A 15,881-nucleotide genomic window follows, 5' to 3' on the forward strand; every position below is an offset into this window, starting at 1 on the left:
CTCGCCTCCCGCCGCCCTCGCGCGTCCCCTGCGCTGCCCCCGGGGCCCCGCGCACCCACCTGGGCACACGGTGAGGCTCTGCTTCCTCGCCAGGCTCACGACCGCCTCCCTCTGGGCCCGGAYGACGAAGAAGTGCCCCGGAGACAGGTTCTCGCCGTCCGACAGGGCGAAGGCGAAGCCGCCATCCGGGGCCCCTGCGGAGAGCGCGGAGTTGGGCCGGGCCCGGGGGCTGGCGGTGCTGCGTCGCGCCGAGCCGAGCCGCGCCGAGCCGAGCCGAGCGGGGCAGCCACTGCGGGGAGGCGTCACGGGGGCCACGGGGCCCCTCCGCCGCCCGGGCCCTACCTTGGTGCACGAACTGGACGAGGCCGCGGTCCACCTGCGCCTGGCTGAACTGCCGCACCTCGGCGTGGGGCGCCGGCCTCAGCACCAGCTTCCCGTTGGCCGGGGGCTGGACCGAGTAGATCACGTCCTCCGCCGGCGAGTCCTCGTCCTCGGCGCTCAGGAGGTGGGGGCCGATGTCGGCCGTGGCGCCCTCCCGCATCTGGGGGCACAGGGGGCGGTTACGCGCCGCGAGCCGCCCCGTCGCCGCCTGCCCCTGCGCCGGGCGCCCTGCGGAGGACGGGCCGGCGGCGGGTCCCCGGCGCGCGCCCCGGGACGCTGCCGCGCGCGGGTGACGGCTGCAGCCCCGTCTCTCTCCGTGCGTCTCTCGGCTCGTGCTGCGGGCTGGGCCTGCAAAGCGTCCTTCCCGCCGCCCCCCGCGGGAGGCCCGGAGGAGGCCGCCCGCCGCCCCGGCAAACCCTCCTGGAATGACAAGCACGCGGCCGAGCCGCTTCCCGGAGCCACCATCCCAAGCGCAGCCGGGTGGTCGGGCCCCGGGGGATGCTACCACYGCCCCGAAGCCTCCTCGGCACAGGCGAAAGCGGGGTGAAATGGCTCGTGATTGACTCCTATGGCTGTCGGGCACTTAATGCCCGCGGAGAAGAGGATGCCCGGGGAGCAGACGCGAGCCCCGCCGCGAGGATGCGTCGCGCCCTGGGAAGCCCGACGCGTGTCCGGCCAGCCCGCAGCCCGGGCCCGAGGAGACCACCACCCTGAGCGCGGGAGCATTTACTCAGCTGGCCCCGTTAYGTTAGATTAGCTCTTTTCTGCTTTTTTCAGCTGGCCTATCCCAAAACATTTCTTGAGTGGGCGTGGGTACTGACAGTGAAATTAAATCCATCGGCAGTTGCCTTGGGACTGCAGCACACAGGCTCAAAAACACAGCTTTAGAGAAACTGGAGGAAAGAAGTATTGCCTAAATACAYGGCCGAGCCCAGCTGGGCGCTGCAGGCCGGTTTGGGAGCTGAAGTCCTTGCACTGGGAGCTGCTGCCTTTACATTTCTGTTCGCCGAGGCTTTCGGGCTGCTCCCTCTCCYGAGCACCCGCAGCCAGGTGAGGAAATAAGGTTAATTCAGTGCCTGTTTAAATTGCAATCGCACCCTGGACTCAGCGCTAAGAAAAACTCCCAGTGGCCARGCAAAGCGAGGCGTTTGCAGCAGGCGTGAATGCCGAGGCTGCGGGAGGGCTTCCGCAGCCCGCCGGGCTCTGTCCCCCTGCAGAGCATCGTGCCCTGCTGGGGCTACCACGCCGCTTCGCCGCTGCCCAGAGCCTGCTTAGCCGTCCTCGCTGAATTATTCAAGCCTTCCACTCGGTTCCTGTTCTCGGTTACTYGGCTCATTATGTTTGCTCAGACTCCGTGTCGCCTCTGTTCTCTGCAAGAGCTTGCATGGGGGCATTGAAATAGCTCCAGGAGCGTCGTGTCTGTGGTCGGGAGAGGAGCAGCCCCCAGCAGTGCCACCTCCCGGGGTGAGGCGGTGAGAGCCTCCCTTGTGACGGTGTCCCACGATCCTTTCTCCTGAGGCAACCTGAAAGGCTGGCTGGGACAAATCTGTCTGGTGCTGATCACTTTGTGCTTCTGGCTGGTGCACTGGGTTGCCCGAGACCCGTGTGCCGGCTGGGGTGGCCTGGTCCCACGGGAGAGCGGAGCAGCTGGAGGCCTGCTCCCCCTCTCACCGCAAAGGCTGGGCCAGCGGCGAGGAGGAGCTAGGAGACCTCCCTGCACGCGGTGTCAGGAGGAGACCGCAGGGCGCCTGCACCGGCTCCGTGACTGGTGGGATGTCTCCTGGGACAGGCCAGCTGTCACGGCCCCTTGTGCCTTCCAGGGTGGAAGCAGCCTGCTACCACAGCCCGGCAGGGTCTGAGTCCTGCCTGTCTGCTCTGCTGCTCTGGTTGGACTCTACACCCATGCGAAGCTGGCAAGCGCATCCGGCAGCGGCAGGCTTTGTGCAATCCAAGTCCTGGACCTAGCTTGACCTTTAAACGGTGAAGTCATCTGTTACAAGAGCACAAACACATGCATGCCCYGGTGTCTCCTGAGTGCTGGTTTGTTTTAGCGTTTCTCTCGCTCCAAAGCAAGGCAGCAGCTTGCTCTGCTCCAGAGCCCCTCCTAGAGCTGACGCTCGGGACTGGGAGCATTCGCGGCCACGCAACTGCGGTTAACCAAGCCCTAAGGGGGAGGGGGGGTGGTAATCGCAATGGAAAAGCGGAGGGACCTGTGCCTCTGTAATGGGGCTGAGTTTATTTTGGGGCCTTTTTCTTTCTTCTGACCTTTTTGCTTTAGCGTCATGCCTGGGAGGGAAGCACATGCTTCTTTAAGTGACTTGCTAATGGACTGGCTAAAAATAAGGCCAAGAGCAAGTTTCCTCCTCCCCTTGCACAGGGTCTGCTTTGTGCGTCTCTCCACGCTCCGGTTTCCTTCCAGACAGCGAGAGCAAGGCCCAGAGGAGGCAGCTGGGCAGCAGCTGAGCACCAACCAACTGGTCAGGCCCTTCACTTTTGGGGTGTGATGGTCCCTGGCGGTGAGCATTGCTTTTGTGCCTGGGTGGGCAGGGCGAGAAGGAGGCAGGGGGAGGTATGTGTGCTGGAGCAGGGAGGAGAGGTGCTACGGTGGAGCCCAGCAGCCAAGGGGTTAACCTCTCACTGCCTGGAGTGCAGGGGATTTTGGGACAGCTGCAGCAGATAATGGCATCACCCTTAATGCACTATAAAAGGGATTTGCTGCTCCTGCTTCTCTTAGAGCTAGTTGCATCATTGCTAGCTTGAAGGCAGGTGGCCTAAGTGAGAGCCATGCAGGGAGGTGAAGACCTGTGCAGGCCCCAGGGCTGCTTCCCTGCCTGATGGTGGTGGGTGGAGACCCCTGAGCTTTAGTGGGCAGCCTCAGTCTCTCTCTCTGCTTCTCAGGCTGCTGGGGTTGTGCCTTGCCTTTAGCAGCCTTCCTTGTGGCTCTTCATCTCTGTGAAGGCTTGTCCTTAGCCAGGTGCCCCAGCCCTGGCAGTTATTTCTGCTGCCTCCAGGCTGCTGAGTGATCCAACAGAGCCTTGCTCTCTTTCTGTATCTCTAAAACCTCTGAGCTCTGCTCGTGAAAAGCCTTGTCTAAGTGCTGGGGTTTTGCTGGGAGGAAGAAGGGAAATGTCTGCAGGTGACAGTCTGCTGGAGAACCCAGGAGTCCTGGCTGCTTTCCCCAGCTTGGCAGAGACCTCCTGAGATGTTAGCTGGAGTAGGGGGGTCCCCGCACAGCTGCACGCAGGCATATATAGCGTGGGTGCCCTCTCAGTGCGGTGAAGCCCATGCCCTTCCTTTGGGCATCTCCTCTAGAGCTCAGCCAAAGTGAGCAGGCTCCTAGGCATCTTCCAAATATCACTGCAACAAGCCTGGCTTTGCTTGACGGGAAGAGCTGCTTTCTCTGCTGCCAACCGTGTGAAATCCAGGGATGCTGCGATGATAGCCTTGAAAATGGAGGAGAACAATCCCACTGGACTGTTACTTCTGCATATTTTCTAACTATGCTTTGCCATAATTTTGCATCAGCCACCCTGAATGGGGCAGGGAGGTGTCTGAAATAGTGAGGGGAAAACTTAAAGACAGACTTTGTAGCTCCTGAAGGAGGGACTTCCAGCAGCAGGTGAGACTGATTTGCTTCTGCCTTAGCTGATTCCCATCTCAGTGATCTAAGGTGATGCACAGCTRCTGTGGAGGGGATGGAGAGCCTGGGTGTAACCAGAGGAAGGCAGGGTGAAGGCTGCTTAACCTGTTAGGTGTTTCCAATCTCTCTGCAAACTCACAGGATGATCTTTGCGCTCTCAGCAATGATTTTGGGAAGGGGGGAAGACGGTGCTCCCGTGGGCTGTGCGGCTGGAGAGCTGTGCTAAGGGGGCCCTCGGGTCTGCTCTGGTTCTGGCGTGGTGGCATTTTAATTCCTGACCCGGCCGGCAGACGAGGCCATAGCTCAGCAGGCCGCGGGGCAGGCTGATGGCGGCGGCAGGCGCCAGATGAGGGTGCGCGGGGATGCTCCCATCTTGTGGACGACTTCAGCATCGCCAGCAAGAGGGAGACGGGAGGCACGCAGCTGCCGCCAGGCCTGAGGCCCTGGCTTTTCTGTCTCAAGCGAAGCCTGAATCCATGGGAAAGGTCCCTGGGAAACCCGTGCCGGCCACGGTGCCATGGCCTGTAACGACCCTGCGGGCAGCCCAGAGCTTGCCGGGTTTCCCCCCCGGAGCTCCTGTCCCGCAGCGCCCYGCGTTACCTGCAGCCCTGCGTTGATGCGCAGCCGGGGGCCCCGGCTGCGGCGGGGCAGGATGGTGACGAAGACGGTCCGGGGCTGGCTGTGCCGGTCGATGGCAGTGGCGTTAGCCAGGAGGGTGAAGCTGTCCGCCGGGGCCTGGGGGCCGTCCTGCTGGTACTGGATCAGCCCGTTCTGCACCTGCGGGCAGGGGCAGAGTGAGGGGTCCCGCGGCCGCAGCAGCCCCACGGGGAGGGAGAGCCTGGTGCTGGCTGGGGGGCGGCGAGGGAGCCGGTGTCCRCTGCTCGTTCCGGACGGCCCATGAGGGATGGGTCCGGTGCAAAGCYGGGGAGAGGAGTCCCTCACCCCAAAGGGGAAGCCTGGATCCCATCGCGGGTGCTCTGCCTGCTGCCTCCCTCCCCACCCCACATCCCAGGCCAGCTCTGACATGATGTGGAAGGACCAGCTCCTCTCTGGCTCCTCCAGAGCTGTCTAAGCACACCTCGGCTGAGCCCCGCCACGCGTGGGTCCAAGCCGGTCCTGTGCTAGGTATGTGCCCTGTCTGCAGTGCAACCCCGCAGCACCGAACCCCCCATACCTGGCTCCAGGTGAAGACACGCAGCCCGTGYTCCGGGGGTCGCTCGCGGTTCTGCAGGGTGCCGAACCTGGGGGGCTCCAGCACCCTGAACTCCACACCGAGAGCTGCAAAGTAGGCACTGGGGATGCTGAGGATGTTGGTGGAGAGCGTGACAGAGCTGCCCCCCGGCACCGTGATGTTGCGGACGTCTAGGGGGACCGCGACAGGGAGCACAACCAGGCTCACCACAACCCCCTCCAGCGAGTCCACCCCCCTGGCTGTGATGTCCACAACAAACTGGTCATGCTGCTCCTCCGGCTTGGAGTGCAGGTAGAGGACTTTGCCGCTGTTGATGTCCTCCTGGGTGAAGGACTGGATGGGATCCAAGCTGGGCGGCTCGTTCGAGTCTTGGCCGTGCTGAACCATCACCAGGAAGCCTGAACCTGGGGGACTGCTCACCAGGTAGATAATGTCCTGGGGAGGGATCTCTTCATGGGCAACCTGTGTGTGCAAGGAGACACGGGGTGAGCAAGGGGTCTGGGCACCTCCCCAGCCATGGAGGTGACCATAAATATGCCAATCAAACCTCTCCGTAACAGCTGTGCATGAAAGCCATCCTTGTTTGCCACAACACTGGGACATACACCTCATAATGGCCACATGGGTCCCTTGGGAGCTGAAATAGCTTCTGCTCAGCTGCTCTGGCTGTTCCTAGAGCAAAATCAGACCAGGCCCACCCCGGACTTACTCCAGTGATAGTTAGAAATTTTCTGGAAGTTGAAACACTGAGCAGCCTCAGGGGACCATGGCCATGGGGCATCTGCACTGCCTTTAGCCTGCCTTTGCTCTGCACCAATGTATGGACTGTTATGTGCAGGGACATTCACTGTTCGAGTCATGGCTCTGCCTTAATAAATAGCCCTATAAAGATGGGATAAGGAAGAGCTACGGAGCTACTTCTGCCAGTCTTGTCCCTCTCGTACACGGGAGGGATCCAAACAGGTACCATGAGGGGGGGACACAGGCTGCATCAAAGACATGTCCCCCAGTACTGAGTGTGGACTGAGTTTGGGAATGCCTGCTCTGGGACACGGAGCTTCTCTCTAATCTTTTCAAGGTGCTTTGTGCAAGGCAGTGCTCTGTTCTGGGTGATCTGCTTGCATTGATGGGTTTCCACCCCATCAGCAGGAATGATTCTCCGCAGGGGTTCATGCCTCTTTTAACCTTTTCCATTTTAGCATTCAAGGAAGGTTTCCCAGGGTCTATATGCAGGATGCGGCTTTCCCTTGCTCTGTAACCAGGGAGGAGATGCAGGCTTGGGGAATGACTAAAGAAGGGGATACTCACTGATAAATGTTCTTCCTTTATCTCAGCTGCTTCCCCTTGGAAGACACGTATCTCCTTGAGGTTCACAATGCGCAGGGGGCTGGGATGGGTGTCCAAGAACACGGTGATGGCCAGCGTGTCCTCTACCGCCACCTCGTTTGCTTCCACGGTGAACTGGAACTCGTCCCGGGTGTTCCTGCTCCCGTTGTGGCGGTAGGCAATCTCTCCTGCTAGCAGATCCCTCTGGGAGAAAGCCATGACTGGCTGCTCCCCTCTCAGCACAGTCCCCCACTGAGGAGGAGTAGTTATCAGGAACCGTATCTCTTCATCCGACCTGATGTCCATGTTGGTCTCCAGGCTGAGGACAGAGGAGTCGATGCTTCCTTGGCTCCCTTGGTGGATGGCTAGGCCGGTGTTGTTGACTATTTTGACGTAGGGGTCCGAAGCCTGAACTTCCAGGAGGGCAGTAGTTTGGTGGAGGCCATCTGAAACCTGTAGCTGAATCCAGCCCCGGTCAGCCCCTGAATGGACAAATAGGATCTTTTTCTTCCTCAAATCGTCCTGTGTGAACCGATAGACCTGGTGGCTTCTGTCATCAATGGATACGATGCTGCCAAACAGAATGTCCTTCCTTGCCAGCACCAGCTGTGTGTCTGAGAAGCCAGAGTCCTTATCGGTGAAGGCAATGTCGTCCGTCGTCAGGAGGTGCTGTCCATTGCGCACCACGTTGAAAACTTTGTTCACCACCTGGACAGGGGGGTGATCATTGACGGGTTGGATGGATACTCTGAAAACACCTCTCACCTCCTCTGCATCAGGCTCAGTGCTGCCCTCACCCTGCTTGATTGCTACAAAGGGGATATCATCCTCCAGGGTCTCAGAGTCATCATGCTGGTACAGCAGCCTGCCCCGGAGGATGTCCTCGTTGGTGAACTCTGTGATCTCCTCACTGGAGGACCAGCCTGGGGACATGGCCCAGGCCAGCCTCCCGTGCGCTGGCCCTTCAATTACTTCATAGAGATAGTCCATGCTGTTCAGGCTCTGTACAAACAAATGGTCCCTGGAGATGATGGCCTGCCCCCCTTCCGGCACAGACAGAAGGACATTGGTCAGGGCTGGCGCATCGGGGTCTCCACCTATGCTGATCGTGTAGGTGTACACAGGAGAGTGCTGGTCTCCAGCATGGACACGAAACTGGAAGGTATCCTCAGCTTGCTTAGAGTTCCTGATGGTTGCACTGTAGCTTAAATGGTTTTTTTGCAGATCATCTTGGGTAAATCCAAAGCCTTCAGTCAGCCTGTTGCCAAGCAACTCCAAGTTTCCCTTTTTGGGAGCCTGGATTATCACATAGTGGAAGGAGACTGGGGCAGAGTTTGGATCTTCCAACATTGCCTCCAGTTCCTTACTGGTGATATTTTTGTGCCTCTTGTTCTTCATTTGGAGAGCAACCATGGTTCTCATCTTAATGGTAGCTCTTTTGATCCTGATGAGGAAAGTGTTGTTTTGCAAGATCTTCTGTCCAACCTGGACTTTGAATTTCAGCTTCTCCACAACATCTTCCAGCCGGTGCTCTGGATCTGTGCTGAAATACTGGATGCGTCCTTGCTCCAGGTCTTGCTGGTGGAAGGACTCGACTTTTTTCCATTCCCCTCCCACACTCCCTTGTTTCTGGACTTCACCATACCTGAGAGGCTCTGTGAGGCCATACAGGATGGCGACATGTTGTTTCACGGCGTTTGTCTCCACTGATAGGTTGGCTGTGGTAATGCGTGCAGCTTCTCCCTGGGAGATGAAGAGGCCAGTGTTGTTGTGCACGTGGATGTCAGGCTCTATGGCGAGGATCTTCAGGGTGGCTGTGGGGCTTGGGACAGACCCATCGCTCACTTGGAAGGTGAGCTGCAAATTTGTCCCACTCTGGTGCACATAGACTATGTTGCCTGCTTCCAAGTCCCTGCAAGAAAACTCTTCCAGGGGCACTCCAGGGTGAAAGTCGTACTCCACATAACCCTCCTCCATCAGTCGGCCACCGTGCAGCTGAAATTCAAGGTCATCACAGGATGTGTCATCATCCAAGGCCTGCAGGATGTCCATGGTCAGGTGCTTCCGTGTGTGCTTCAGGATCGTCATGTGATCCCCATGAGGAAATATCACCTGAGGGGCATCATTGATGGGGTTGATCATTATGGGTAGCAGGTACATCTGTCCCTGCCGCAAACACTCAGGGATCCCTTGCTGGGCAGTCACAGTTACCTCCAGCATCAGCTGGTCCATGGGTCCTTCGGAGCCATCATGGACATATCTGACTTTCCGATTCACAATGTCCAACAAAGTAAACTTCTTTCTGCTCCTGGATCCAGGGACATCCAGTTCCAGCTGACCATACCTAGGGTCATTGGTGATACTAAAGAGGATTTGGGACTGCCGGATGTTTGCAAGGTTCAAGTCTATCGTTGGCTGGGCATGTTTCCACTCCAAGAAGGCTGTGCCTCCTTCAGAGACWATGAGGGGGCTGACATGCAGCAGTCTGCTGATGTTAGCGAAGGCAGGAGGAAAGCTGTTGTCTGGCCGGCATGGTTCCACCACCAGGCCRGGTGATCCCTGCCAGATATCAGGAGGTGGGGAGGTGGGTGCCTCATCCTGTTCATATACTTCATCATATTCCCAGTACTGCTCCTGCTTTCCGCAGCCAGATGTGATGTCCTTTGTGATCACAGCGTCTTGCAGGCTCCTCCTCTGCAGGTTTATCCGCAGGTCCTCCAAGCAGCCAACAAATGAGTTGTTTGTTGTGCTGCCCACCGACATGAAGGCAAGATGGTGCTCCCTCAGCCTTTGCAAAGCCTTTTCGTTCATACCTCCAATGAATAGGTTCCCCTGAAGGTCCAGGTAGTTGTTGATGCCCCGGTTGGATGTGGCTGAGGCATAGTAGTCAATCAGGATCTCAAGCTTGTGGACGTCTGTGTGGACTTTAACATAGTGCTGCTGCTCGTCGCTGATGAAGATGTTGTTGTGCAGGACGATGACGCCATTCCCCTTTTCAACAAACCCTCTCAGGCGTCCATTGGAGATTTCCAGGTAGAAGAAGTCATTCTCCATCCCTGCATGGTAGATGAGGGGTGCCTGGGTGATGCTTGTTGTTATCACAAACTCAATGGTCCCTTCTTCCTTTGCATTCCACGTGGGAAATGCGATGTAAGAGTGTGGTCCTAGGAACCCAAAGGGGTCATCAGGCTCGGCAGAGAACTGCGCGCTGCACCCCTCCTGAACCCGGTGGAATATCTTGGAGATGCCATCAGAAACCGGAGGGGAGAGGACATCCAGACCGTTGAACGTCACTAAGTGGAGGCAACCTCTGAAGGGAGAGCTGGACCCAGAAAGATATGGCAGGTCGAGGCTCCCTGTCCCACCTGCATAGAGGCCATACTGAATGTCCAGCTCCCGTACGGGTCCTGTGATGTCCACAGAGCTGTTAAAGAGGCTGTCAATGGTCAGCATCATCCTGCCATCTTCCACCAATAGGTCCACATCGTGCATTGCCAAGTTGTTGAGCTGCAGCTCTGCTGGGGACTGTAGCATCACCTCCTCTGAGCCTAGCCGCAGCTTGGCCTACAGAGGAAAGAAAGAAAAAGTGGAGTCAGGACCTCAGCTCAAGCAAGACAGAATCTGGGAGAAACAAAGGAACAGGTTGTTGGCATTTGTGGGTTGTTTATGTCTTGAAAACCCCTTGATTGCAGAACAGACTCCTGAGACTGCAGAACATCAGTGCAGCTCTAAGCCCGGCTCTAAACCAGCCTGAAAGGTAGCCCTGAGGTTCTTTTTCTCCACTGGGGTCTGTGCTGAGTCCAGCTCTGTAGGACTGGGAGATCAGGGCCACTCTCACTTGTCCCTTCTGGTGCCCCCAGCAGGTTGGCCCCAGCTCTGAGGACCTGGCCTTGAAATGGTTGGGGCAGCCACAGCCAGATAAGAGTGAGTGCAAAACTGGGATCGTGAGCTCCCCTTTTTCACAGACCTGTCCCTGTACATGAGAGGAAGCAGGTCCGCATCCCCAGGGCTTATACAAGCCTTGACAGTAAAACTCAAAGAAGAAGGGTAAAGCAGAAAGCATGCTTAGACATCTTAAAGGTCCAGGGACAGTTCCTCTAACTGCATACATTCCCAGATGTGCAGTGCTGAGGGTAGGGTGGGAACAGCACTATTACCTGCAGCACAGGAGTCCACTGTTTCCCTATTGGAAATACTTGCTGAAGCATGGAGCCACCCCTGGGCCTCGCACGTGTTTCGGTCTGTCTGTTCACTCCTGCATACCCTGCCTACCCTGCCCTCCTCTCCCTCTGTGCATACTCTGCCTCCTCCCCCTGTACCCATCTGTCTGTCAGCCTGCAGACATGCCCACTCTCCCTCCCACTCTCCAAGTTTCTCTCCTTTTCTGCTCTTTCTCAGTGAACTCCAGACTCAGGCCTATCGCCTTGGGGTTCTCCTCCCACTCCCAGTGCTGAGGGTCCCATCCCACCACCAGGCCTTTCCTCTCCTCCCACGGAGGAGCTCTGCCAGGTGCTGACTCTGCTTTCCCTGTTTCCTGCCCATCCCTGCCTGCTGCCCTCCTTTCCCATGGCTTGGCCCATTTCCATAACCATAGCCCTCCCGACCATCAGCCTGGGAACTAGCGAGGGAAATAGCAGGCTTTGCTTCCTCAGCAGGTACGTTCTCCCCGCAAGGAGCAGCCCTGGAGCCTGCTTAAGTAGAGGGTTAGCAGAAGGGACCCAAGGGCCGAGCTGGGCGAGAGCTCTCCTGACAGATGGCCTGCATTAGAGAAACCTCCGGCCAGCTGCTTGCCCGGCTTGCTAGCTCATCCTCTGCTTCCACTTAGATGTGACGTGTGGCCCTACCTGGGTGACCCCTATGCCACGGGAGAGGAGGGGACATCTGCTGGGATGTGCCTTGCTCTTTTCTTTCAAGGCAGATGCCAACGCCATAAACATAAGAGGGACTTTTATTCTTCTGTCTCACTCTTTTCTTGTGCCCAGGCTGGGCTCTGCTTTTGGGACAGTCTGCCGGGGAGGCCTCTTTTACTTCTCTGGGTCCTCTCCTCTGTTCATCCCTTCTGTCCACTGGAGAAGCACTGACCCCTCGTGCTTCAAGGGTGTCYTGCATGACACTGGCTGTACCAAGTGCATGGGGTGCAGGTTTTTGGGTGTCTCCATGCTACAGTCCCCAGCATGAAGCGGCAGCAGCCCATTTGCACTGCTTCTGCTGGCTTCACTCCTTGGCCTGGCCCTGGGGTGCTGCTGGACATCAGGGCGTGAGAGCAACCTGGACCCATAGTCTCTGAGGCTGGCGAGCCAGGGAAGCCTCAGCAACGATGTCTGCAGGGCAGGCATGTGAGACTTCCTTCCCGAGTCTTCTCCTGCCTGCAAATGGTGTGTGGGTGAGGAATTTCCTGAGCTCGAGGCTGTTTCTGTGTATCTAATAACCCTGAACTGATCCTCTCCCAAGATTGTGTCCAGTCTCCTCTGATGCCCCTTGAACTCTTAACTTGCTCTGGCAGGGATTTTGACAGCTCAGCCACCCACGTTTGCGGCTTGTTTGACCCTCTTGGCTGCTGGTTTCAGGTGCTGCTCCCTCATCCTTGTACCAAAAGAAATGTTGACCCATGGACTCTAGCCAACCTGCCTGTACGTCCTTTTAAAACCAAAGGAAATAAAAATGGAGAGAGGTCAGTTCAGACCAGGAACCTAATTTAAGTGGGTTGAATCAGCTCTGGAGGGTCCGCTCCACTGCCAGGGAGCAGGGAAGGAGCCAAGGCTGCCTCAAGTGAACTTGGTCTCTTCCCCCATCTGCCCCACGACCAAATCTGGGGCAACCACTGCCGCTTAAGCAAATGCTGGATGCGGCCGGATTCATGGTGCCACGCTGACCTGCAGGGTGCCAGCTCGCAGCTCCACCAGGAGATGGTCGGGCTGTCCGGCGGCCAGGAAGAGGAGCCCGTTCTGCTGGCTGGTGTACAGCTGCAGGTGGAGCCGCACCGTGCGTGAGGCGTCCGCCAGGGGCATCTCCACGTAGCCATCCCCGAAGAAAGAGGCTGGGGAGAAAAAGGAGAGGGTCAGAGAAGGAAAGATGCATGAGCACCTCCCCCAAGCCCCATCTGTTCGCCCCCAGGTGTGTTTGCTGGCTGTGGCTGGGACAGGGGGACTATGAATTCAGGGTTCCCTTCCCAGGTCTCTGCCCCTCTGAGACCACCTCAGCAGTCCCTCCCCTGCCGTGCTCTGTGTTTGCCCTGCTGCCCGGATCAAAAGGTCTCTGGTGCAAGGGCTGCTGCTGCGTTGCCGTTGCCCCTGCAATCCCTGCGCCAGACTGGCCAGCCGAGCGGTTGGGCCCAAAGCCACCTCTCGTACATGGCACTGCTGCATGGCAACACTCAAATGCACCTACGGAACACACTCAGTCCTCACCCCCGCCACGAAGAGGMCCTTTGTGCCGAAAGTCAAGGACGTTAATAATAAAAGTCAAGAGCCCTAAATGCCAGTTCAAATTTCCCGGCTGCACTCCCATCATCCAGGAACTGATGCCAAGTTGCGACCGCGCCTCCTGGATGCTGCTACCAGGGCCGGAGCCGGCGAGCTGCAGCCTCCGCCGACGGCCACGAGATGGGGCCAGCGGCCGGCGGCTCTGCCCCGGCCCCGGCCCCGGTCCCGGTCCCGGTCCCGGTCCCGGCCCCGATCCCGGCCCGTCCCCGCGCGTTTCTCCCAGGTGCGGCGGTTTCCATGGGCTGCGCCGCGGCCGCGGGTTGGGTTCGTCGCGGCTCACACAGCCCTTAGGGCTTCGCTCTCGTTGCCTGGCCGGGGCAGATGCGGTAGCAGCCGTCTTCTGGCCAGATTCCCAAGCATTAGGAGGCGAGTCGTTAGCCTAACGAGTCTTTTCCACTTCTGCCACAACCGTCTCTCTTTGGATGAATGCGAAACCTTCCAGCGGTGGCTGTGTCATGCGCTGGCCAGATTCCCCGGCTGGTGCAAATCACCGCTCTCCACTGCACAAACAGTGACCGGGCCCCAGGACATGGGGAATCGCCACTCCGTGAGCCCTGGGGAACTCTGCGGTGTCAGCTGAGGCCACGCTCTGCCTACTCCATATTTTAAACTACTTTACGATGGCTTTCCGCATCGTTGAAACATTGCTGACATTCACCCCAAAGGTGGCTGCTTCAACAGTGCTGGAGAAATAAATGTGTGCGCATGCGATCCATATGTGGATATAAGACCRTAGAAAAACCTCCACTCAAATACAGTGTTTAAAGCTGCCGTTGGAAAGTGTTCAGCAGCCAGTATACATTAGAATTAGAGGCACTCAGCGCAATGGCATGTGATCGTGTAATGAAAGACTGTGTCACAGTGCATATGCAGAAAAGGGCAGAATTAAAGGCATGGGGTAACCATAGAGCTGGCACAGCTTGATTTTAGAGTGCCCACACTTTTTAACTGGCTGAATGCATGCGTCTGCACTGTACGACCATCCCCAGAGCACACATTAAAGGTGTGCGTCTGTGATACATGGCTACATGTTCTACCTAGCTCCACAAAACTTTGAGTAACCAACGGTAAAGTTAACTCTGCAGTTGCACTAAGAAGTATAAACATTAAAAAGACCCACAAGATGTAAAAAGGTGGGGAGGATGTTTCGAGGGGTGAACACACACACAGTTTCAAGCCACATATGGTTACCATCCATAAGGTCTGTCATGCTCAAGTTTATATATGTGCACGACTTCTTCCAGAATCAGCCCGAGCATAGGCTGCGTGACTCAGTCACACTGCCTTCACCTTCCTGAATGCTGGCTCTCCTTCACTCTTTTTGGAGGAGGGCAGCGAAGGAGATTGGGTGCTGGGGTGAAACCAACCTCCTGCATTTTGCATGGCATGGTGTGGGCATAAACAAACACGTGCGTGGTTTCTTTAGCTGCTTCCCTGGTTGCCTTTCTTATTGCRCAGGTAGAGCTGGGACACACTCGCTGCTTTGACTTTTCACTTTCCCTTCTCGATCCAGCATGGGGAACTTGAGCGTTGCGAGGGCCATAACCCCACCCGCTCTGGGCAGGGATGAAATGGCAGCATGGAAAGATCGAGCGCTTGCTTTAATACCATGCCTTTTACTCAGCCCAGGGCAGGGCTGCCAGCATGTCTTACTCAAGCCTGCTCATTTCCTGGTTCTTGTGCACGCAGTTGGCATGTGTCGCTTTGGCATCCCCATCCTCTTTGACTGAGCCAGCGAATCACAGGAGCTTTGCTATTATTCGCATGGACATTAAAGGTCACTGTCCTCTCCTGAACCGCTCCCTCCTTCCAGGGGTCTTGGTGAAAACAAGCAGCCCTGGCATGCTCTGCTGGGTGGTGCCGGCCCTTCTGGCACAGGGCGGTGGCTGCCGTGCCGGGTGGTGCCCACGGCGTTTGGCCACCCAACATTTTGCGACCAGAACCACTGCAGCGTGTTGCAAAAGGGAACTTTGCTCTCCCTCCTCACCCCTGCTCTCCGCACGGACACACGTGGTTGTGCTCCAGACCCCAGAGATGCACGCACACGTGCAGGCAGTGTATTTTGGTCCCCCGGAGACATTGCATGCACATTATGTTCTGGCTCCCACAGAGGTTTCTCCCCATGAGTGCACAGTCTGTGCTCCAGCTCCCACTGTGATTTTTTGATGTTTTTTGCTTTGTGGCTTCTCTTAATCCAAAAAACGTGGCCTTCAGATGGGCTCTGAGTGGCTGCTCTCATGGAGCCGGAGAGCTTTGCAGGGTCCTGGCTTCCTCTGTGGCCGGGCCTGCACCTAACCCGCTTGCGACTCCTTTGCCTCTGTCCTGACCTGACATCCGAGGGGACAAGGAGCGGGGATCTGGGGACCACGTTAATCGTTTCCGAGGCTGGGGGAGACGGTTCTGCGCAGCCAGCCTGGTGTGCTGTGTACCAGGGCAGGGGACCTGGCCCAGCAGTTCTTGCAGCTAGCACATTCTGTCCCGCCTTAATGTCCYGAAGCTGCCGGAGAGGCTTTTCTTCTGTTTCTCTCTCAAAACAACAATAATAAAAAGTTACTGAAAGTGCTGATGCCCGGGGGAGCGCTGCTGCTTGGTGGTGGAGGAGGGACGCTTGCCCGGGCTCCACAAGGCTTTGAGATCCTTCTCCAGCACACGAGTCGCATCAGTGTGAGCTGCTGCTGTTTGTCTTCCTGACTTCCTGTCCTATTCCCGGCCCGCTCTCGCCCGCCGCTCCRCAGCCCGTCCGCGATGCAAACGCCTGTTCGAAGACAGCGCTCCCTTCCTGAAGCAGGCGGTCGAGAGCACAGTTTAAGCAGAGCGGAGGAGGGCGAGGGTTAGCAAACACAGGTGTGAGCAAACTGGT

General features: G+C 57.5%; 1 protein-coding gene across 1 annotated transcript in view; it reads right to left on the reverse strand.

The window, feature by feature from the left end:
- CSPG4 (chondroitin sulfate proteoglycan 4) overlaps positions 1-15,881 on the reverse strand; it is an 88,546-nt gene that overhangs the window by 4,191 nt on the left and 68,474 nt on the right. Inside the window, exons 4-9 of the mRNA XM_026068374.1 lie at positions 12,413-12,576; positions 6,522-10,103; positions 5,196-5,675; positions 4,622-4,798; positions 343-541; positions 60-194 (exon numbers count right to left, since the gene is read on the reverse strand). Of these exons, the coding sequence (XP_025924159.1) occupies positions 60-194; positions 343-541; positions 4,622-4,798; positions 5,196-5,675; positions 6,522-10,103; positions 12,413-12,576 (4,737 nt within the window). The remainder of the gene's footprint in view (positions 1-59; positions 195-342; positions 542-4,621; positions 4,799-5,195; positions 5,676-6,521; positions 10,104-12,412; positions 12,577-15,881) is intronic.

The sequence above is a fragment of the Apteryx rowi genome, unplaced genomic scaffold (assembly GCF_003343035.1).
Source record: "Apteryx rowi isolate R43461 unplaced genomic scaffold, aptRow1 scaffold_27, whole genome shotgun sequence".
NCBI classification, from domain to species: Eukaryota; Metazoa; Chordata; class Aves; order Apterygiformes; family Apterygidae; genus Apteryx; species Apteryx rowi.